This window comes from Hyperoodon ampullatus (genome assembly GCF_949752795.1).
Source record: "Hyperoodon ampullatus genome assembly, chromosome: 14".
NCBI classification, from domain to species: Eukaryota; Metazoa; Chordata; class Mammalia; order Artiodactyla; family Ziphiidae; genus Hyperoodon; species Hyperoodon ampullatus.
In genome coordinates this window covers 62,878,692-62,902,865 of record NC_136927.1, presented here as the reverse complement: position 1 = coordinate 62,902,865, position 24,174 = coordinate 62,878,692, and the positions used below count along the sequence as shown (strand labels likewise).

Below are 24,174 nucleotides of genomic sequence, written 5' to 3'. Positions count from 1 at the left end.
CTTAGTCTACAAAATAGCACCAGTAAGAAGAGTAAAAGGTGTTAAAAACCATTACGACAGCATTTCTGAAATGCAGCTTGTCCGACTTCCCATTCCCCCTAAAAACGATTTATCGATTTATCATGGAATAAAAAAGGACTTTAAAATCTCTGGAGGGAGGGTCGAGCTTTTATTGCAGTTTTCCCCCTGCAGTCTCTTAGATGAGGGGAAAGTGAGAGGAATGTGCTTCTGCCCCTGGCTGTCACGGCTGAGTTTAGAGAAGCCTAAGGAATTGGGGTGTCATACATCTAATCTGGGGACCTGTGCCTGCGGAGTAGGCTGGAGGGTGGGGGGACGGGTGGGGGGGCGTCTTACCTAAGCCTCCTCCCCCTCCCCCCTCACACGGGGAAGGGGGGAAGACAGTGAGAAGCCATACCTGTCTACACAATACATGGCAGCTTATAACCCAGCCCACCCCTTCCTGAGCTTCCAGAGGATTCCATTGCAGTCACTGGGAGGGATTTAGCTAAGGGTAGCCCTGCCCTTGGGTTTATGGGGAAAAAAAATAGCCCTGAAAGTGATGATGATGTCATCCCGGCTGAAATCACCATCCTTGCGGAAAATACTCGAAATGGGCCCCGGATCCCAGCCCTTTATACTGAGGCCAGGGGAACGTGCCGGGGAAAATTCAAGACAGACATGGACATCATGTCCTCTTCTGCTAGCCCTAGAAGAAACCATCCTAGGCCCTTAAAAGGTCCCTTAGCTACATGTCTACTGCCACACACTCCTGGAAACAAGGAGCTGCAGACATTTAAAAAATTAAAGTCTTGCAGTAACTGTCTTGGGTGATTTTTCAGCATTAACCTGAGTATCGGAGAGCTGTCGGCACTGTGGTTTTGGTATCTTAGCCATCGTTTCTCTGAGCGGTAAACCCAGGAGGGAAAAAAAACCATCTTACTACCTATTTCAAGTTTTAAAATTTTAGAAGACAAAATGAGCACCGTGTTTGGCCGCTCCGAGCGGCCAGGTCTGAATTGTGCACAAGGAGATGGCACCTCGGGGTCCCCCTGCCAGGAGGGGACAAGGCAGCTCTGCTCCCGACGAGGTACTCGGCCCGACCCCACACAGCTGAGCTGGGAAGGGCAGAGCCTGGGTGCACCTCCTGGGTCGTGGCTCTGCCCACAGGCCCTGGTGCCTGGGGTACTATTCACAGGCAAAGTAGTCCTTCAAGGGGGCGAAGAGGTGTCGGATGACAGGTACACTCCAGGACCTCCCGAGCAGCTTCTGGCGGGCAACACGGCCCATGTTGGACACATCTGTGTAGTGTACGGGAAAGCCGAAGATCCTGGGGGTGGGGAGGGGGGCGCCAGAGTGAAAACACAGGGAGTCAGATGTGCCCCCTCCGGCGTGCTTAACGCCTCTGGGGGATCCTCGCCTCGGCAGCCAATGTGGTGCTGCTCTTCCTGCCCTTTGACCCGTCCCTTCCACCAGGCCCACCAGGCCTTCACATGAGCCCTCTCTTGACCCCCAGAGGTCAGGCCCACCAGTTCTTCAGCACAAATGACTGTCATGAGGGCATGGTCCCTCTCTGACGGCACCTGTCTTATGCACATCCCTATACTGACTGGCACAATGCTCCTGGCACATAGATGGTGCTCAGTGGACCTTTCTCAAATGAATGAATGCCAAGATGGCTGGCCAGCCAGCAGACAGAAACGTACCTCTCTTCAAACCACACAAGGACAGAAGTTAGGCAAATTGCCTTAGTAAGGAATAAGGACACTCACAAAATGGACCTTATTTCCAATCAGCAGATGCTCAGATAATTTACCGTGAGTAAACTGAAGCATCCTGCATTTTGTTTCCTTCTTCAAAGCAAACTGCTGGATCAAGCGCCAAGCTGGACTTAATGGTAGATGGCAACCAAATATACCAACAGCCTCCTGAATGGAGTTCTACCACAGGTCTGGGAAGAGGCTACAGATACACTGGGCCTCATTGTTTCCCAGGTTTACAATCTAATACCACAAATTATACCAAGAAATAAATCCAGTTGTAGAACTAAAATATCTGGAATGTAAATACTCTTATCAAATAACCACAAAACACAGCCAAAAATGTAAAGAGAGGAATAGTCATAGCCCTTACTACATTCTAATCACAATAACAAAATTAAACAAAAGGAGTGAGAGAAAAAAATTAAATACAGAACAGCAGAAATGAAATCTAAGAGCTGGTTCTCTGAATCAAAATAGACACACTACCAACTTAGTCAAATAAATGGATAAGGGAGAAGACAGACTGTGGCTAAGGAGGAATCAGCTTTAGAACAAGCAACTTGGCAGGAGGAATCCTGAGAAAGAGCAATGGCACGTCGGCAGGGTTTCCTTTAGCTGGATCCTCATACATCCTAGTGTCCCAGCATGGTGGGGCAGGCAAATGCCAGGGCAACACAGCCAACATAGACAGATGTGCCATCTCATGACCTCATGTTTTGGATTCCTCACCACCACAACCCTTTTGCCATTTCTGCTAGGAAATAAGCACTAACTGAAAAGGTTACTCCCAGCCCTGCTAACATAGAAGGTCAGTGAGACCATGTGGAATTAAGGCAAGCACTTGCCCATTCCCACTGCTGGCCTTAACCATGTTTTCTTCCCCTTTCTCTCTATCTGCTCGATTCCCCTTTCCACGTACAGCCTTGCTCACCTTTCTAGCTCAGTGCACCACAAAACATCTTCTTTGCCATTCATGACAACAGGGAAAAGTTGGTTTTTCCCCTGTCTGATCGAGTTCGACTTGGTGGTTATTGTCTGTACTTTCTTTAACTGGAGAACAAAACGACATCATGGAGTGAGCACAGAATGAAGGGTTCTGGGTCAAGGCTCAGAAGCAGGTGAGGGAAGGAGGAGGGAGGGTGGGTGGCAGAGAGAGAGTGTCAGGGCCAGGCTCCGAGAGGGAATGAGAAAAGGAGAGTTGGAAGGACAAGAACACTCTGTGCTTCCCACAAACACCAAGAAATTAATGAACAGGCAGGACCAGCCTCAGAGAGAACAAGAGATAAACAACAAATGACCACAAATGAGATCACATGGGGGCCAAGAAAACAGAGTTATTGATCAAGCAAGATTAAGCAAAATTAAAAGTCCACCCAGATTGTAGAGGATGGTCAACCAGGGCTTGAATGAATGGAGCTTAGCTTAATGGAAACATAGAAAAGTAAGTTTATGGAGATCTTAATAGAATTATCCATGACTTAACCGTAGATTTTTTTTTTTTTTTCTGCAAAAGTGTACTCATTTCTCACTGGGAGGATGAGCTGAGTCTCCGTGGAGTGTGCCTTCACAATCGGAAAGTCTACTTGCCTTTTCTCATAGTGATTTCCGTTTATCAAGAACCTCTCCTACACTGTACTTGAAAACAGGATAGAACAATTATGGGGGGAAAGAAGCCCAGCACCAGGGAGTCACATGGGGGGAGGGGCAGGAACCAATTGGACACCAAGGTCAAGTCCCGATTAGAGATCACCAAGTGCATTTCCCAGTGGGCCAGGCACAGAGCACATCTTACCTTTGCTGTCCTATTGAACTCCAGGCAGTCCTGCAGCTCGAGTTTATCATTCTTTGATGCTATCACAGGCCTGAGAACATCCAAAACCCATTACTTTCTACCACCTGGAAAGGGGCCTTGGCTAGGAGCCTCCCAAGGTGGGAGTGAGAGCCCAAGCTGCAAAATGTGCTCTGGCAGTGAACTTTGCTACAAATACATGATAAGAATGGCCCTGGCATGAGCACAAGCCTGTGTGCTGAGCCAGGGACAGACTAGCCCCTTGATGGGGGCCAGGGGGCGGGGAGCCCAATGTCCAGGAGTGAATGCTCCTCCTTCCCAAATGTTAACAATAGTCAAAGCTCCTTCACTGAGGGGAACAGGATGGGGAAGCACATTGTTGGAGGAGTCAGGAGACCCCTCAGTCTCAGTCCCACTGCTCACTGGCTGAGTGAACAACCTTGAGCAAATTCTGCCACCTCTCTGAGCCTCAGGAGCTTGGATTAGGTCTTTGTGGGTCAACTCACTACAACTAGCACATCAAACCCATGATTTGGTTGCTTATTGCTGGAATGCAGCCTCAGGAGGCTTTAATAGTGGGTCCAAGTAAAGACAAAAGGTGGTTCACAAAAGGACTAAAATTAATTCCCCCTTGTAACTTTCACCACTGAAACCTGCAAAAGCAGAGAGAGGAAAAACAGATGCTTGAAAAGGAGAATGGACAGAACTTTAGAAAATGAAGTGGTTAAGCAGGTCCAGACCAGAAATCCAGCAAAAGGTCTGAATGCACAGAGTTGATGAATGCCACAGCATCCCTGTGTAACTCCAAGGCCAAAAAGAAATCAGACATAAGATTGGATATGGTGCCCACAAGAGGGGCCATCGAACACAGAATAATACCTCACACTGACCTCACCCTCTCTCCATTCCCAACTCTTCCATGGACCCAGGGGAGCTAAGGGCTCACAGCCCTGCTCTACCTTCTGTTGATTCTAGGACTGAAATCTTAACAACCAAGATGTTTGGTCTAAAGGCTGGATTTGGGTCTGTGACCCGGGGTTGACGCTGGCCGAGTCATGGAGCCTGCAGAGCCCACCTGTAGCAGCTCACTTCTCATCCCAACTCAGATAATGCTCAGCAAATCCCATTACCTAGAATCTGATCCTTCCCTGTAATCCCACAGGACACCCTCCTGGAGCCACTGCTCTCATTGTGTTCAGTGCATGTGGATGGTACCTCTTGAGCACAACACAATAATCAAAGTCAGAGCCCTCCTCCCCTGAACAACACCTCAGCTGCCTTCCCACTTCTGCATTCATCACGTGATAGTCTATTCTTCCACCAGAAACCCTGAGAACCAGAGACACAACTCATTTCATCCACTTAAAATCTCACGTGAACTCCTGGGTCAAAGTAAATATGTGTTGCCATGACTACAAGCCTCACATAATTTGGCCCATACTTCGGAGTTCTCAGCCCTCCTCTCACACCCATTCCACACCCACTCCCCACCCCTGGAACACTGTTCTCCGGAGCTGCTCTGCGAATGCCCGTCATTGGCCTCCCTGACCCTCTCCCTTCTGCTCTCAACTGCATGTCTGCACTCCATCACATTGGGTCCTGCTGGGATGAGAAGCCTCCCCATCAACTCTTCCAGTGCCCCCTCCAACCCTGACCCTGAAATCATTTGTCTTATCTACGCCTCCCTCACTGGCTCTGTGAGAGCCAAGACTGACATCTAGTCACCACGGAACTGGTAGCAGGGTCAGAAGTGTCTGGCAGGGTGACAGCTCAGGAATGGAGTGAATAAGCCAAGTTCATTCCAGACGTGGACACTGCACCATCTGATGGGCTGATAATGAAAATGTAAGACACCCAACAGAAATCCCAAGCTATTCCAGTACCTTCTCACCTCTGTCCACACTTTGCTAAATGTCTGAAAGTTATGCTTCCAACACTTCCTTTTAAAGAAGAATTTTTTTGAAGCTAACTCATTTGCAAGTTATATTACCATCACATTTGGTATCTTAATTAGCAGGTTGGTCTCCGTGAAGCCACATAAAGGAGATAATTAATCCTCAGCCAAAAAACTTGCCTTGTGGCTTTCAACGTGAAAGGACTAGTGAAAAGTTGGGGAAAGATCTCAGTCAAGAAAATCCAAAGGAGACAGGCTTTGGGCTACCAATTGTTATCTCAGCTCTGCCACCTGATTGGTCACCACAAGCCTGGTCCAGGGATCACTTCGTCTCGGGGGCAGGGAGATTAAGTTCATTTCCCAGTGGACCGTAACTGGGAGGAGAGGTGGGGTGTAGAAACATCAGCATCCCTCGCTGGGAAGAAGTCTGCTCCAACACATGGCACTTTTAAGCACCAGGTCCCTAGGCAGAGCAGAAATAAGTGTACTGAGGAATCCTGGCCTGAGATTCTCAGGTACTTGGTGTACAGTACTTGGTGTACAACCATAACCCTATGGTTGAAGGGGTTGGTCTGAAGCAGAGGGTGAGGCCTTTTCTCAGCAGAGCCAGTTCTTTCTACAAGGTTCCAATGTGTCTCTCTCATAAGAGTCGATGGTTAATGGCTCATACCATTAGTTATATTGAACTTGGCTGTTACCTGCCCCACTCGGAGCCCCTTGTTACCTGTTCATCCCGGGCAGGTTGCCCCAGAAGTATCGGGCTCTGTGAGCAGCAGACACCTTGATGGCATCAATCATCACTGGATTACACTGCAGGGAGAGAGAAGGGAAGCTGCTGGGAGCCCATGGCAGAATTCAGGAAGCAGACAGGTGACATGGCAGTCCCCTGGCTGTGCAGGAGGCATGGTTCCTGCCAGGCAAGGGACAGACTAATTCCCCTCAAGAATCTGACTGGAGGACATAGCTAGTGCTCCCATATTAATGGTGGGGAAAGAGACCACATCAGACCAGCAGGTTGTAAGAGAAAGTATCCCCTGGGGCACGCCATGTTATTACAGAATGTACTGTGTACAGTGGTAAAAGCAGCTCAAAATTGAAATCCAGCAGGTTGAGGTCCTGGTTATGGAAATGCAGTGTTGGCAAAATCTGACTTCTGCCACTGATTGGTCAGGTTCACAGGGCATGAGGGAACTGACCAGCCAGTTCTATAACCTCAGTAGCAGAACGTTAGCTCTAAAGTTGGGGGGAAATAAGTATGTACATAAAGTATTTACTACAATGCTTGATGCATATTCAACAGTAAATAATTAACTTGCCCATGGTCCCTAATGCAGAGTTTCTGGGAACAAGGGTGAGGAAAAAAAAAAAACTCTCTAGAGTAAAAAATCTCTTTCATGATGTCTCCAAAAGTAGGTGATGGTTTCATCATCTGACTTCAATGGGTTTGGGGTGAGGTGAGAGATCAAATGTTTTCCAAGTACTAAAGAGAACCAACCCACTCCATTCCATTACTCTCAGACCTAGCCATGCCCTCCATGGGGAACCCGGAAATCATTCGCAACACTGGAAATACCCTACACCCCCATTGCCAGCAGGGCCTTCGTGCTCACGTTATCTTGACAATCAAGACCCCGGGTCCCCTCACCTCCAGGAACCGAGAGATGTCCCGCTTGTCGCCAACCTTCATGGCCACCACATTCTCAAACATCCAGAAGAAAGGCCGGTCTTCACCCTCCTTGGGGCGTGTATAATTCAGCAGGTGGTAGAACTCAAAGAAGAGCCGGCCTGTGCCCTCTGAGCCCACAAAAGAAAACGGCAGAGCCAGGTTCAAACCGTTCAGCTCACCCCTCCATACTGAGACCAATGGGTTCCCGATGACCAGCTAAGGCTGATGCCTTACTGTCCCTTCTCCCTGCCACCCTCTGCAATGACAGGCATCAGCACTGCAGTACTCATTTGTATCTCTGGGGACTGGGGAGCCACTATGAGGCATGAACAGAGACAACAGGTAAGTTTGGCCAGAAGCTAACAGCTCCTTCTCAGCCCACTCCTCCTGGACCAGCACGCAGGGGACATAGGGTCTCTTGGGGCCACGGGAAAGATGGGATGCTCACCATACAGGCCTTTCCTGGCAGGGTTCACATTTGAGAGATCATTGCATGGGCTTCCACCAATCACCAAGTCAAAGGGGCCCCATTCTTCAATCTGCAAGAGAAAAACAGTCCGGGATGGGGGTGAGGATGGAGAGATGAACAGGCTGGGTTCCAGGTAACCAGCTAGAAGAAAACCCACTTCTAGGTCTTGCTTGGTGATTTCAGTCTCCCAACTCTACCTTTGACCCAAGAAAACCAAATGCTCAGGATATGCTAAGATCTAAATCATTCTGACTGATTTCCAAGTTGCGGGTTTAACACTACAGCTTGATGGAACCAAACCTTCTCTTCTGCCACAACCCCGGGCATGGAGAAGGTGGCAACGTGGCTGTGAGGATGTGGGGGACTCAGGGAGTGGAGGAAGAGGGGGGCTGCCCTCACATTTTTCTTTGTGATATTCCTGACGTCGTTCACGTATTTGATATTGCCCTCGTGCTTAACCGTTCCAACGGCGATGGACTCTTCACACACTTCAGAGGCGACATATTTCTCCACTTTGATGCCCAATTCTTTGAGGACCAAGTACCCTGTTTGGGGGGTGGGGTCGAGGGGGAGAGAAAAGACATCAGGGTTGTCCTGCCAAGGGCCCCTCCTTTCAGTGACTCTAAGCCATCTCCAGAACTCAGACCAGACACAGCAAGGCCATAGCAGTCCTCAAGTGGACCCCTGCAAATGGCAGGGTCTAACCCTACCTAACTGCACACTGGGCCCCCAGGCTCTCTGCGGAGTTTCATGAAGAAAATATATATGTATAACTGGTATAGCCCACTGGCAGCATTTATTAAAACTGACAGGCACATAGCCAAGGCCCCCCATCTACCACCCCAGCAGAGTCAGATACATGAATGGGTATCTTCTCCAAAACCATGCTGAGAAAAAAAAAGCTTTAAAAGCTGTCAGTGTTTTAGGCAGGTGGACACCGGTGAACATAGAAGTACAAGTGATGCTAAGTGCACAGCAACTCATTCTCACTGCTTCCTGCTCTAGTAAAAGGGAAATGTTCCTAACAATGCATCACAGGACAGTTCTGACAATTAAATGAGTTAAATCAGGCAAAGCGCCCAGGGGCAAACATGCATGTCGGCTATGCTTATTCTATACATGGGAAACCTAGAGGAAACGGGAGGGTACAAGATTAGAGATGTTAGGAGAACAGTTGCCCAGTTAATAATCTCCAATATATCTATGCTTATGGAGCGGAAAATAATTTTCCAAAATTCCTGTACATAGTAAAAAATAAAATGCAGAGGCTAAAATATCCAGGCCTTTAAAAAGGACCAAAAGAGGACCAGGTGGGTGAAATGGTGGAGAGGTTTGAGGAGAGAAACAAGGAGCCAGTGGATTTCTCAGAACAGGTGACCAACAGGTACTTCCCAGGGGTCTTTCTTGACACTGATAACGGACACCTGGATCAGGTGAGCATGCCCAGGTGAACTCCTAACTCACCTGTCGCAATTCCGTCAAACAGGGACAAGACTCGAATGGGTCGCCTTCGGTTTGCGGGAATCGCAGGGTATAACTTGGGGGCTTCCTGCCAGGTTAAATAAAGAGGTCATGGAGGTCAAGGTGCGGGTATGGGGAGGGGGACTCAAGCTCTGGGAGGAGGAAGGGCTGGTCTTCCTCTGAGGGACACAAGCCCTGAGCTCTGCCCTTTCTTCGCTGGGATGCCCTGGGGAGCTTTGGCACAGATGGCCCTTCTACCCTTAGACACGGAAGAGATGAGGCTCTGACACGGGTGCAAAGTCACCCACAAAAAGACACGTGCTCCTCCATGAACTTGCAGCCCAGGAAAAGCCATATATGCCCACTAAGACTTGGGAGTAGGTCACAGGCTTCCCTCCGCTCTGCAGTTCCACTAAGACTAAGGCTGGGTCAGTTCCATCCCTATTTCTTCAGCAGGCCCTTGAAAAAGCCAAGCCAAGGAGGGGAGGGAAGAACACTGGAGCCGCCTGGGAAGCGCACATGGGACAATTAGCCGGGCTCCAGTCTGAGGCTCTCAGACGCTCCTCTGTACAGCGGAGCTTTGTTTCTGTGAACTCCACGGACTGGGGCGGGTGCCAGGCTTACGTAGTCGAGCCCCGGGTCGCTGGTGAAGAAGGCCTGCAGGCGCACACTCCAGTCCTTGCGGCGCCGCAGGATGCCATGGCAGCGCTGGGGCAGGCACATGTAGCAGCTCCAGGGCTCCTGCAGCTTGGCGTCTGCCGCCGTGCCCGGGCCCACCAGCACCTCCAGGCACTCCACACAGAAGCACCTACGCCGGGTCGCGGGGAAGAGGGGTGCCCGTCATCAGGCGGCTCTCCTGCGAACCCCACCCTCCCCACGGAGCTGGCGTGTGCTGGCTGAAACCCTCTCGGGCCCCCAGTTGCCCTTTCCCATGGGCGGGAAGGCCCTGTGTGTGAGGAACAGCAACCTCTCCCTGGAAACCTGGGCACCCTCAGTCCACAGGCAGCTCTGGGGATCCTTCTCTAGCCCGCTCCCTGCCTTTCTTAAACCCATCCCTACATCCCACTTCTACTTCAGGGACATAGAACCTTCAAGGACAGGCCCCCACAGATATAATACTGACTCCGGGCCCCATCCCCAGGTCAGCGAGGCTCCAGTCCCCGTGCTCACCGGCAGCAGCTCGTGTTGCTGCAAAGCAGCAGCTCGCGGCCCTCGCAGCACACGGTGCAGTAGGACTGGTAGCCGTCGTCGTCGTACATGTAGAACAGCTCAAGGAACCGGTCCTGGCAGCCAGAGAGAAAGCCTGTGAAATCGGAGATCAGGGACCTCCAGGCCCCGCTCGCTTGCTCACTGGCGGAGGCCCTAGAACGCAGCCACAGAACAGGTCATGGGCGGCCTGGTGCTCTTTACAGGGACAACTGGCTGAGGTCTGCGGGGCACCGCCCCTTGGAAGGAAGGGTGGGGCGATCGGGCCCCACTAGAGCCTTCCCCACCGCCTACACGCAGGTGCTTCATCCTAGGGAAGTGCAGGGAAGTTGAGAAGAAGGGAAGGAGCAGGAAAGTCCAGGGTGGGGGTTGGTCTTACCCGGCACGTCTGGCAGAGTCCACCCTCAAAGAGAGGGTGGAAGGACACGGGGTTTTTCCTACCACAGGACAAACAGCTATCTGTAAGAAAGACAGGGATGCAGCTTGTGGCAATGACAGCCCCAAGATCAGCTGCTGAAGCCTTGTGTCTCATTCTTATTTACTCCACGTTAGGAATATGCCAGAGATTCTTCACAATTTGCTCCTTTGACTGTGCTTCAAAGTTGCCATCTCTGTTCCAGAGATGGAGAGGCTAAATCGACAGCTCCAAGCAGAAGGTCCCACAAGACAGGCAAAGGTCTGACCCAGAAACGGGGGGGCAGGTTGGTGCCCACAGAACAGAACAAGGAGCAGCTGTGCTAGCAGAGGAACCAAGCTTGGAGGGCCTGGTATGAAAAATCTTTAAAGACTCTTTACAGACTGGGACTTTTGGAGAATTTGTGGTGATGCCAGTTTGCCTGTTGTCTCATCATGATAGGACTTGCCCGTGACCAATCCTACACAGAGCCATGGCTGTAATTTCAGAGCCCGGGTCCTTTTACTATAGGCTATCCTGTCCCTTCACATCAGCAGGTCTTACTGATCTACATCACTGACCAGGTGGACTGGGCCTGCAAAATAAATACCAAGCACGCCCTGCCAGGAAGCAGACAGATGAAGGAGTCTTGGGGGATAGGAGGATCATGGGTCCAGGTTCCCAGAATCAAAAGGGCCTGCTCCAATCGGGGCTCCCTGGGTCAACAGCTCTGTTGTTTTCCTACCCAGCCTGACTAACCACTTAATATTTGTTGACTAAAGGACATCGGGCTGAGGAAGCAATAGACAGCTGTCCTCACACATTCCATTAGATGAGTTCCATTAGATGAGTACTGGGCAGTTTCAATTCCAGCGGAATTCCCAGCCAGGGCAAAGAACCAGAGTTAGCTGGAGAGTGACAGTGGTGAAATGTGTCCGCCTTTCACCTCAAAGCCAGTTGCAGTGCTCATTCAGGGGGCTCATGAGGCCATAGATCATGGTTTCAGGTTTTGGGCTGTCCCAGCCCAAGCACCGTCATTTCCATTCTGTCCCCAGGCACACTTCCTGCTCACTGATCTTAGGAATCAGCCTCAGTGAAAATCAGGCAACTCATTCTAAGTAGCATCTGAGTAAGATGTCCATGCCTCGATCTGAGGTCAACGCAGAGTTGGGGGTGGACCTCCGCAGGGCAGACCAGCAGGCCTGGAGCACAGGCTGGGAGCACTACCCAGGCAGAGAAGCCAACCAGGGATAGGGCCTTACCTTCGAGATTGCTCTTGTTGTTGGAAACATCTGAAGCCATTTGCTCTGTTGAGAAAAGAGAAGGTGTGAGATGAGGTCGGGGAGCCTCTTACTGATCATCTACGCCCTTTCCGAGTGGTCCTCACTACCTGCCCACTTCCACTTGAGGATGGACCGTCCCCCAGCCTCCTCGCCCCACAGTCACCTCGACTCTGGTCCTCCTCTCCTCGGTCTTTGCCATTGTTATAACAATTTGTCTTGAGGCGCTTGGCTGGGGGGCAGTAGTCAGAAGTGGTGGAGTCGTCAGCTGTGCGTCTTCGTGTCTTGTTCTCTGTGAAAGGTGAGGAGAAGGCAGCCATGGCTGGGTGGGAGGAGGGTGCTGGGAGGACAGGACCCTACTTTCTATGCCTGGGTGCCAGCTGCATCTGGCCATGACATGAGTCTACCCTGGGTGTCTCAGGCCCCTCTATGGAAAATTTGCATGAGGACGTAATTTAAAACTCCTCACGTACAGGGTCTTCAACAGCTGTAGTTGCAAAGTACATGCTCTAGACCCAGCACAAAGAGAATTAGACACAGCTCAGTCTATAGATGAAACCCTGACACGGTCTATGATCCCCAATGAGCTGATAGCCACATGTAGCTACTGAGAACTGGCAATGTCACTTGTATGACTGAGGAACTGCATTTTACATTTAACTTTTATGTGAATTTAAAAACTGCAATTGATCCAATTAACTAATTCATTTGGAACAAGTTGGACATTTGTGAAAAGACATCAAGTATTTCTAATGAGAATTTAGCATCCAAATTGAGATGTTCTAAGACATATCAAAAATGAGATATTGAAAATAGGACTAAAAGGTCATGTAAAATATCTTAATTTTTTTAGACCGACCGTTGGAAATGCTAAAATGTTGGAAATAGATTAAGTGTATGATCAATATTAATTTTACTCTTTTCTTAAGCTTCTTAATGTGGCTACTAGAAAACATTTAATTATATTAGGTGGCTACTGTTTATATGTCTATAAATTCCATTGTATTTTTATTCATTCTATACAGTATAATCCATAAGGGACATGGTTAAGTTTGACTCTGACCCTAGGAGAGAAAATTACACAGCCGTTAAAAATCATAAGGACGCTTTAGTGAGAAAATGACATTTGACAGTGCTTATACGATAAATATTGAGAAACAAAGGGAAAGCAGGAATCCAACCAGTGTACAGAAAGAGCTGGAAGGACGTGCACACCCAAAAATATTGCCCTAAAGGGCAGCTGTGAAGGTTGGAGTGACGGGGCAGGGGTAAGAGTTCAGGTTGACTTTTAACAGATTTGACTCTTTTCCAGTGACCACTGTGTATGCAAAGAAATTGAAAGAAAGTGCAGAGAAAAGAGTGTATAGTCAAAAGATGGGGAGGGAATACCGTGTTTCCTTGCTTCTAAGTTCCTACTGCCTGCACGACGAACCTTCGACTTATTAACCACTTTTGGCGGGGAGGGACAAAACAAAACAGAAAACACTGCGTTAAATATAAGGATTATAAGACAAATCCTGGATTTCTGGAGAGTGACAACAAGATCCCTAATAATGGGGGAAATGCAATATTGGTCAACGTGAGGATAGATGATGCCCCTTTCTGAATGGAGGTGACTTATAGATTTTGGGTGTTTGTGGGGTTTTTTTTAAAACACATTCCAAGTTTTCTCCAATATGCAGATCTTACTTATTTTTGCCTTTTAAAAAAAGGTGCTAGTGAAGATTCCATCTTGACTCTGTTTACTCAAGCTTTAAGAACAGACTCAGGGAGGCGCAAGGGGGAAGGGATATGGGGATATATGTATACATACAGCTGATTCACTTTGTTATACAGCAGAAACTAACACAACATTGTAAAGCAATTATACTCCAATAAAGATGTAAAACAATTAAAAGGTAAATAAAAAACAAAGAACAGATTCAATCCCGGTTATGTGTACTTGACCTTTTGGCAGGAAAGTGTCCACTGAAACTAGAAAAGGCTAGGCTGTGGGAAAAAACTAACTAAACTAAGGAGCCAGCCAGGGCTGACTGGCTGCTGTAAAGCGGGGGTGGGATGAGAGGCAGCAGGGGATGACTGCATCTCCCCAGGGTGCTCCCACCAGCAGCAGCAGAGGTGCTGTCACAGGGAGCCATTCCCACCTGGTTGCCTGTTGTTGGGTTTGAGGCCCTCAATCCCGGTGGGTTTAAAGCCCCCGTGGGCCCACTCCAACATGGGCTTCAGCTGATCCTCCACCGAGTCTCCAGGGCTGTTGGAGAAGGTTTTGCCAGCCCGCGTCCTGGCTTTCTGCCGAGATAGAGAGAGAATCTGATGAACAGGAGGGGCGGGTGCTTGCCTGGCCCCACCCAGGGATGCCCCTTGCTGGGGCCTGCATTCCCCTTTACACTGGGCCCTTTCATAGCCAGACAGCTGTCCTGAGCTGTGGTATGTGACAGCGAGGAACGGCCTGTGCAGGGACAGGCCATGGGGGGAGCGTTAAGTCTCCCCACACAGGCACCAAATATGATCTCTTCCTTGTAGGGAACTGGAGTGGTCAGCTCCCTCTCGAGGGCAGAGGATCAGAATTAGCTGTGTCACTTTTAGCTATAGGAGAAGCATCAGCCAGCACTGTCTCACGGCCTCTGAGAAAGCTCCAGGTTTCTTGTTTTATTTCCTTAATGAAGGTGTGGAGGTGTTAAGTCCTATTTCAGAAGCACCAGGACTTACATGTCTAATTAAGCACAGAGCTTGTCTCATAAACGCTGGACAGAGGACACTGATCTTTTCAGTTGCAAGTCAAGGTAGAGGAATGACAGAGCCTGACGGATCCCACAGACAAGGGGAGGAAGCAGCTGACCCTCAGCAGCTGCCCAGTCTTGGCCTTGAACCACAAGCTCTGGAAAAGCTTGCTCACTGATTTGAATATCGCCTCCTACTTCCCAGGGCTCCTCCTTCCTCATTCAGAGACCAGCGGGGAGCTGGGGTAGCACTGGAAAATCATGGACAGTCTCAAATCCCTTCCTTCCCTTCCCAGCATGGCCTGTCAGGCCATGGTCTTTTAACCTCCTTCCTCCCTGCTTGCCCCAGTCCCCTCCAACCCATCCTTGGCCACACTGAGGCCTGAGTTGGCTTTCTGTATGTTTCTTGCTTTAACCCCATTCTTGGGGCCAGGCCCCAGCCACCCACCACCATGTTACCTCCAGAGCGTGGTACATGGCCTTCCTGTAAGAGACCAGCTTATTGAAGGTCGCCAGGTTAAAGTGCTGGCTGAACAACCCCAAGGCCACCAACTTATCTGCTGGTATCTAGAAGAGAAAGCCATCATCAACATTCACCTACAGCCTGTGTCTTGGGTGCCCTGGGTTTCTCATGGGCTTATTCCTGGGGATCAGGTTCACAGATATTTTCAGAGCAAATGACTTTCATGATCCCTTGTGTGACCCCCCCCTTGGAGCTCAGTCTTGAAATTGACCATGGATGCTCCAATTTTAGGGGTTTTGCACATGTTCTTTCCTCCTTCGTGAGCATGACAAATAGCTGTGATTACTACTTACTGTCTTACTTTACCCTTTTATTAATTGAGCTAATGGATGTGTTTAGAGAACAGTGCCTGGCACAGAGTAAGCTCTTTTTAGTAATCATGAATTGTTAACACAAGAATTCCACTGGGGCTAAAGATCCAGATTCTACAAGTCTCATCCCCAAGTCCCCAGGCCATGCATGAACCACTTGGGTTGCCAATTATGAGATGAAACTGGGCGTTCAGGTTTCAGAGCTGACAAGACATGTGATATTTCATTCTCCCCAGTGCTGGCACTCATGCTCCCCTCTCAATCTCTAAGCCCAACCACCCATAGGAGCGTTGCCACTACTGGTGAGAAGGAACTGGGATTCAACACAGTTGTGCATGGAAATGCAGGTGCTACCCCAATGCCAAACTGCTTCAATACAGCAAGCGGCCTAAGCACCAGGCCCCATACTGCAATCCCATCCCATAATGCTAACATAACAGCATCTTAAATATTAGCATCAGACGCAGTCTTGCTAAGTCTTGCTAAGCACATTTTATGTCTCACTGGGCCAAAGCAATGACAAACACTCCATGTTTTTTTTCATTTCATTGCACACAAGTCATCGCCCCGCAATTAGATGCTTCAGGGCGAGCACAGGCCCAGGACATTCGTCCTTCAGCTCCCTCTGCTGGCCAAGGAGGACCTCTGTATGCAGACTCTCCCCACGAGGGATACTCCAGGTCATATTATTCTTGCCCTTTGAGAACTGCAATGCGTTAATGGCAAATGGCCCAATTTATGGGAAAACAAGAATCTCAACTTGAGGCCAAGTCCCACAGATGTACCAGCTGGCCCTTCATTCCCACATCTGCCTCCACTCCAGCCCACTTGTTCTGCTGTTCCTCACCTAACCTCTGGACACATTGAGGGATGCGCTAAAGACAACATCGCAGGAAAAGTATTGTTTGCCGCATTCTAATCAAAACCTGGAGGTCTATGAAGGTGTCTTCCAAAAGGTGTAAGAATCAAAATAGCCTGATTCATCCCCAACATAGACTCTCATCAAGAAAGATGAGTTTTGGGCTTCCCTGGTGGCGCAGTGGTTGAGAGTCCGCCTGCCGATGCAGGGGACATGGGTTCGTGCCCCGGTCCAGGAGGATCCCACATGTCGCGGAGCGGCTAGGCCCGTGAGCCATGGCCGCTGAGCCTGCGCGTCCGGAGCCTGTGCTCCACAACGGAAGAGGCCACACCAGTGAGAGGCCCACGTACCGCCAAAAAAAAAAAAAAAAGATGAGTTTTACAACAGGACAACTTTCAAAAATATATGTACATGAAAAGAAGCCAGACACAAAGCAGTATATATTATATTATCTACATAAGTTTGTGTATAATCCAAACTAGTCTATAGTGATAGAAATCAGAACAGCGGTCACCTATAGGGGTGGTATATACAGGGAACGTACGGCAGAGGTCGAAATGTTCTATATTTGGGTTGAGATATTGTTTACATATGTGCATACATTTTTGAAAATTCATTGAATCATAGATCATTTAAGATCTATGCACTGCACTGTAAGCAAATTTTTATCTTAACAAAGTATTTAAATATATATATATATATATACATACATACATATATACACAAAAGGTGAGCTTTAAATGGCTAATATCAATAATCAAGAAACACTGAAATCACCACTCAAAGAGCTTTTCCATAACTGTCACCAGGTGACCCTGGATCCATCTCTAAGCCTAGCCAGGGATGTCTCTGCCCCTAGGACTAAATGACTGAGTCAGACACCCCTTTCTCTTCCAGGCTTCTCCACTGGAATACTTTGAGGGTATCTTCCCAGGTGGCCTCTCCTTCCCCTCAGAATCCATACTGGTGACTCTGCCACAGAGAAATAGACCAACAGAGCCCAGGTGGCCATGGATCCAGAGCTCTTGGCCTGTATGAGCCAATGAGCAAGGGAAGTTTCTGTCCTCCTTTTGTACACATAGAGTCACATAGTCTCATCCACCTGCAGAAAGCAGGCCATTATCTTAAAAGGCAACTGTAAAAGGAAGAGAAGGAAAACACTGTGGGTCTGCAAGGCCATGAAAGCTCACCCTGCCCCGGACTCACCTCGGAGAACTTGCCATCGCCAAACCACTGAACCCACCGCATGCCAGACATTGCCTGACGCTTGGAGGTGGCCTTCCAGGAAACCACCATGGCAGGCCACCAGGAGAAACCCTTGATCTTTCCCCACACGAGATCCCCTATTCCAAACTCCTTCCCGTCCTGCAAGAAAAACCACATGAAGGAATCGCAATGAGACAGACCAGTTGGGCCAAGGAAAAACCCTGCCTGTCGCACTGACCCCGATGGCAACTGCCTCGGAGTCCAACACAGGGCTTCCTGCAAGTGCAGGCAGAGTTCCTCAGGAAATTCCCTACCTCCAACACTTCCTGGTTGAAAATTCAGCGAGAATGGCTTGAAAATAAGGGGCAGAGCATAGGCAGGCTTGGTTGTTTGACAGGAACGTGGGGTTTTTTATATTGGATCTATAATATGTAACCTGTAACATGTAACCTAGTATCTGTGAAGATATTAACTGAAAACGTACAGGAAGTAAGATCAGAGTAAAAAACCTGGATATTCCCACCACAGGCCATCAAATGGGATACTACAAAGCCATTAAAATGCACACACACAAAAAAATTTGGCCACTTGCACATAAAAACTTGCCATAAAAGGTGAGATGCCCATGGAATCATGCAGGTTATTAAAATGTATCTATAAGATCTACTCTGGGACTTCCCTGGTGGTGCAGTGGTTGGGAGTCCGCCTGCCAATGCAGGGGACACGGGTTCGAGCCCTGGTCCAGGATGATCCCACATGCTGCAGAGCAACTGGGACCATACGCCACAGCTGCTGAGCCTGCACTCTAAAGCCCGCAAGCCACAACTACTGAGCCTGTATGTCACAACTACTGACGCCTGCGTGCCTCGAGCCCAAACTCCGCAACGGGAGGGGCCACAACAGTGAGAAGTCCGTGCACCACAGCAAAGCGTGGCCCCCGCTCGCTGCAGCAGAGAAAGCCCCCATGCATCAGTGAAGACTCAAGGCATCCAAAAATAAATTAATTAAAAAAAAAAGATCTACTCTGAAGTCATGTACATGGAAAAAAGGATTTCTACATGATGTGTACATACATATACACATGCATATATAGCAAAGCCCAAGTGAAACCAACAAGCTCAACTCGTTAATTATGAACAACCCTAGATGGATTATACAATACAATGGATTATAGACATGAAAGTGAGGCAACTCCAGTTCCTAATAAGGGAAAGAAGCAGATCAACAATTATATACGTAAACATGATGAATCGAATTATGAATTATGTATATAAGGTATATATATCTAGGTACAAAGATGTCATGTTCAGAAAATCAGTAATCCGATGGTAAACTAACCTGGTGCTTGAGTTATCTCTAGGAGATAAGGATATAGCAAGGACCATGTTGTATATGAAAAATGTACTTGGCGAATGAATTCAAATATTATGATAAAAGTGACAAAAACCGTAGTAAGTCACCTCTGGGTAAGTGTTCCCTTCTCCCTATATTCAGCCCTTCCCCAGTGGTACCTGATACTCAGTGCTGTCTGCATCTCTGCCCTCTGCATCCACCTGCGGGGACTCCATGCTCTCCTGCTGGCTGTCCTGGGACAGGCGGGCATAGGGTGTACTGCTGCTCTGGGGCACCACATCATCATCTGTGAGGTCAATAGTGAGGTAGGAGCTGGTAGGGGACAGCCATGGCGTGCCTGCAGATGATCCCGTCCGCCGCCTCAGGGACTGTGGACAAAAGGACACATAGCTTGGGCCACAGCAGACCAGGCGGGTGACCAGAGACCAGTGGTACCCCCAATGGCTTCCCAAGCAACCAGAAGTGAAGCAGAGTGAAGACGTTAAGTTAATGAAACAGAGACCACCACCGAGGATGGTTTTCCAGGAACAAGTAAGTGTCCCTTAAGTGGCGAGAGAAAGCAACTTCCTTAAGGACAAGGACAGAATCAAGGACCAAGTCAGGATGATGAGTGATGCTCAGAGAGGGCTCCCTGGTGCCCAGCCTTGCAACAGGAGTCGAGAGTTGCTGTAACCCATGGGGTTGCCTCAAGAGAGTCACTGAAGATACTAAGGAGACAAGACAGTTCTGGTATCAGTGGTTTGAGCTTTTTCCAAGGAGGAGTAAGAACCCAGTCAACAGGGAATTCTTGCATTCCCACCACGGTTCCATCCAGGGATCAGGCCAGGATAGAAGTCATCGGGCTTAGGAAGAGCTTACCCAGCACCCGGGAGAGAAAGGAAAGGTAAGACCCTGAAAGGGTGATAAGTGTGAAGAAAGGAAGCAGGTTATAACAGCGGCCACTTTCCACGGTGTGGTGAGAGGGGCAGATCTTCCAGTTAGAGACTGGGGGCAGGGGTCTGAGCGTCCGGGGAACCAACCCTGGTAGCTGAGAATTCCACGGGGGACTCGTCCACGTGGTTGCGGCCCTGCCGGCCTCGGGTGGAACGTGGGGAGGGCCTGAGCCTCTCCCGGCTGGAGGTACTGTTGTTATTTCGGGTTCGGACCTGGAAGCAAGAGAGGATAAGCACGAGGCCTTTGGTGAATGGAGGCTGGGGTCTTAGACAGGGGGCCCAGAGGACTGGGCTTGAGAGGCAGCCTCAGGCCAACAGAAGTGAACAAGGTGGTCTAGCAGGAAGGGATTCTGGACTGGTCACTTCCCACCCAGAAACTCCCCAGTTTGTGGGATAAGGGATCAGGGTGGCCAGCAGGGCTGCCTGACAATCTACAGCAGGTCCCACTCTGCCTGGCACAGCTGAAACTGGCACCTGCAAATTGAATTGAAAAATAAAATCCAAGTTTACTCTCAACCAAACACTTTTCTTTTCCAAAAGCATTATTACTATTGTTGCATTCCTCCCGAAGGTACTGGATCATCAAGACGGATGAGAAGCCCTTATGCTTCCTTCTCAAAAATGGCATGAACTTGGGTGTTGCAGACCTGTGTTCAAATCCTGCACACAAGAGTTAATGTTTAACCTTGAGTAAACTACCGGCGTCTTCTGTCATCTGTAAAAAAACGGGATGATACACATCACATGGGTGAGATTATCAACTGCACCTGCCATGGTCACCAAGTGTCAGCCTGCTTTCTAACAGGCTGGGTGACCATGAGCAGTAATTGCCTTCCCATTTCCAGATTTTAAGTCACAGAATCCACCTACAGAAGCGACTCCCAAAGGTAACTGGCAGTTGAATCATCCACCTGCAAACTATCACCCTTGGGCACTTCTTAGAGTTCTTCCCAAAAAAGTAGAGAACTGCCATGTGAAAACCTTCACAATGATAATTCATGAGCTTTGCTATCATTTTCCAATTTCAAAACATTTGTTCAAAGTTCCCCCAGGGAGATCCTGGACAAGGTTTTTAATGCAGGCTGATGTGTGGTTGAAGTGCCTTGGCTTAGGGCTGGCACTTACAGCTGGGCTTTCTGGCCGAGTCCTGGTTTCACGGAAGAGTTTTGGCATCACTGGAGTATCGGAGCCATCTCCGTCTTCCCCTTCACCATCTCCATTGCCCGTCAGATCCTTTACAAATGAAACATTATGAATTTTAGGATGTCATATAACCAAAATAGTTTTAAAATGAAGAGCCAATCATATAAAAACAATCATAATATTGGTCTGAGTGACTTAAAAAGATTTTCAACCTCATTTGTTCAAAAATTATTTTGCAGTGGCTTACCACATGATCATGAATTCAAGATCATGAATTCAAGAGAAACCTTGGTGGAATTAGAAAACCAAAGAAATGGTGTCAACACAAAGTGCATCGTGAAGCCTTCCGTGCCCACACCATGGTTAGACTAGCTCACTGTGCGCAGCAGGGAGACCTAGGGAGACCTAATCTCCACAATTAACAGTGTCTGGGAGAAATCACAGGCTCAAGGAAGATGCTTCTTGCTACAGTGACCAAGAAGAAATGGCGCCAATCCTGTGTCAAGTCAAATGGCGCCAATCCTGTGTCAAGTCCCATGTTGCACACCAAACCCAACAAAAACTGAGCATGAGAACCAGAGCAGTGGTGAGTGGCTCGAGGTCTTGCCGGAGTGTTAAGAACTTGACTTTCACTTGCCAACTAAGGCCTCGAGTGAGTCCGTTCCTCTCTTTAAAATTGGTACAGTGGTTCTTCCCTTATAAGGGAAGAACAGGCTTATAATGAGCATCAAATAATGCACGCTTGCCCAAGGCAGGGCACAGAGGAAGTGTTCAGAGACTAAAACAGCTGTTCTGAGCCTCTGATCCAGCACTGTCCCTTCCCAGTTCCCCACACAGCTCTCATTCCTCATCATATGGGTGCCCACTTGTTGTCCTCCATGAGGATAAGAGAAGCTGTATGAGGGTAGGTTTTCATTGGTCCACAACTTTTGTCCATAACTTTGTCCCAATGCCCGACACTGGTTCTTTGAAAAAGTAACCAAATTGATAAAACTAATATGATTAATAGGAAAACAGAAGGCGTAAATGTCGGGAGTGAAAAAAACATGGAAAAACTATAACTTGGAAAAAACTAATCAAGCAGAAACACTGATATTGCAACAAGTGGTAAAAGATATTTCAGTGATTGTTGAAAATCCACTAAAACAAGCCAGGCAAATTCTTTCCAATGTGAAAAAAAAAAATCCTTGAGGTCACATGGCCACACAACCTTGCTATCAAAGAAATAAATCAAAATATATTACAAGAAATAAATCATACATTCATTTTACTCATGAATAGATGCTAAAGTACATCCAATTTAAAACATACCATGAGCAAGTTGGACTCATTCCAGGAATAAAAAGGACAGCTTGCTACAGTAGAAATTTATCAATGTAATTGATCATCCAGATTGAGAAAAAAATAATTTCAAAAACTTGGCAAATAACAGCAGCAAATGGCATCCTAAGTGAGGTTGCTGGAAGCCTTCTGTGTGCCTAGCAATGTTCAAATTCCTCATTCAACAAGTATTTACTGGGTACCAATTTAAGTGGGCCTCAGGTTCCCTATGTGATGCAAACCAAAGAGAATTCCCCTGAATCCCAAAAAGTGAGAGTGGAGCGGGTACCTGAGTATAACTTAGCAGGCTGGAGACCTCCCTCTTAGACAGTCGTGAGCTTGATCTGCGGCCTGTGGAGGAAAGAACCAAAGTCTGTTGAGGAAGGGGCAGCCGCCAGCCTGTCCTGGTCTCTTCTCTGGGCTGTGGCCTGGGGTCTCCCTAAACCCACTGGCATCTTCAGGGGTTAACTCCTAACCCCTCGGGACCCATAGTCCCCTCAATGTATTAGTAAGGAAACAGGACCCAAGGCCTGCATGAAATATAGAACCTGAAACACTACTGAAGGTACTCCTGACACGTTCCTTCCAGAACTGTGCTGCCCCAGTCAGTGGTCACTAACTCCACTTAAATGAGCATTCCAGCGCCTGCCATCGCAGCCACATGAAGTGCTCACATGTGGCTCCTGGCTGTTGGAGTGAACAATGCAGAAAGAGAGCACTTTCACCCTCTGGAAAGTGCTATTGGACAGCGCAATTTGAGTTCTCAATAGCGGGATGGGACAATACAGGGGTTTCCAAACCAGCTGGGCCAGAAAATCTCAGTGGGGAGGATCCCAAGGGATCTGATCTGGGAGCAGCAGAGGGGAAGGGAGGAGAGGGTGGGATTGGCAGCAAGCCTTAGATGCTCCCTGCCTGAGTGTATTTCTTCCCATAAAAATCACAGGCCCAGCTGCTAGGGGAGAGGGGTGCCCCTGTAAAAGGGCGAAAAACCTCAGTCTATCTATGCCGCGACCACCCCCATGTCTGGAAAAGAACAAGGGTCATCGCCTTGGGGTCACTTGCTCAGAGTCCCAGCTGAGGTGACGGGAAAATAGGGAGGCCAGGGGCTCTGCCGCCATCCTCTTCCCTTCCCTAGAGCTTCCCCAGAGCCGTGGTATGAGGCTCTTGCCCCACAACCTGCCTTGAGCCTGCTCGGAGGCTCGTGTGCCAGCTGTGGTCCCCAGTTCCTGCCCACCCGTCCTCCCCACAGGCCAGGCCACCTCTTCCACCTCTGCCACCTCTGATCTCCGGGGTGCTGATAGCCTCCAGGATTGGGGGCGAGGGTGCGTCCTTGGAGTCAGAAGACTGGTCACTGCAGCCCCCGTTGGTGAGGATGGAGTCGTCCCTCCTGCTGGCGTCCTCCTCTCCGTTGAGTTGTCTGGTGTCTCCCTTCATTGTTTCCTGCGCGAGGGCCAGAATGAGGAGGGTAGCAGGGAAGCAAGGGCACAAGGGGGCAGCACGCCCCCAAACCTCCCGCCAATGGCTCCAGGTCCTCAGGCCAAGAGAGGCCCCATGACTTGTCCTCAGGGTGATACTCCCGCCCAAGGACCCCGCCCAGGCTGCCCCCCATAGCCTGCCCCCCTCACCAAACTCGGAGGATCGGGACTTGGTTCCATGTGGCCACTCGACCTGAAGGCTCAGAAGCCAGCACCCAGGACAGAGGAGGGGGCTGGGCCGTGGTATGAGGCTCAGGCTGCTCTGTGCAATTAGCCGGCCACTTCAAACAATGCCATCTAGGGCCTGCCTGCCCCGGCCTGCCTGCCGCCAGCCTTGGTCCCCTCTGCCCCTGGCCCTCTCTCCCTGCCCAGCCTCTGCAGGGCCTCAGGAAGCCAGTGCATTATTTTCCCTC

At 49.1% G+C, this 24,174-nt stretch overlaps 1 protein-coding gene across 9 annotated transcripts; it reads right to left on the bottom strand.

Annotated features, from left to right (window-relative positions):
* Positions 1-1,185: 1,185 nt before the first annotated feature.
* On the bottom strand, positions 1,186-23,941 carry DNMT3B (DNA methyltransferase 3 beta; the record flags this gene model as incomplete). Of its 9 annotated transcripts, none has more annotated exons than XM_079719415.1 (22): positions 1,186-1,327; positions 2,692-2,810; positions 3,553-3,622; positions 6,168-6,253; positions 7,089-7,237; positions 7,558-7,648; positions 7,978-8,123; positions 9,043-9,127; positions 9,664-9,847; positions 10,210-10,322; positions 10,625-10,704; positions 11,902-11,946; positions 12,086-12,211; positions 14,064-14,208; positions 15,099-15,206; positions 17,539-17,697; positions 19,050-19,259; positions 19,911-20,036; positions 20,949-21,056; positions 22,576-22,637; positions 23,564-23,726; positions 23,912-23,941. In XM_079719415.1, the coding sequence occupies 22 exons, from the start codon at positions 23,939-23,941 to the stop codon at positions 1,186-1,188; spliced, it is 2,547 nt and encodes an 848-aa protein (XP_079575541.1). The 9 variants fall into 9 exon arrangements, with proteins under 9 accessions (XP_079575541.1, XP_079575540.1, XP_079575542.1 ...); XM_079719414.1 differs by lacking the exon at positions 23,912-23,941 and adding an exon at positions 13,309-13,368 and having other exon boundaries at positions 23,564-23,720; XM_079719416.1 differs by lacking the exons at positions 19,911-20,036; positions 23,912-23,941 and adding an exon at positions 13,309-13,368 and having other exon boundaries at positions 23,564-23,720.
* Positions 23,942-24,174: the final 233 nt, after the last annotated feature.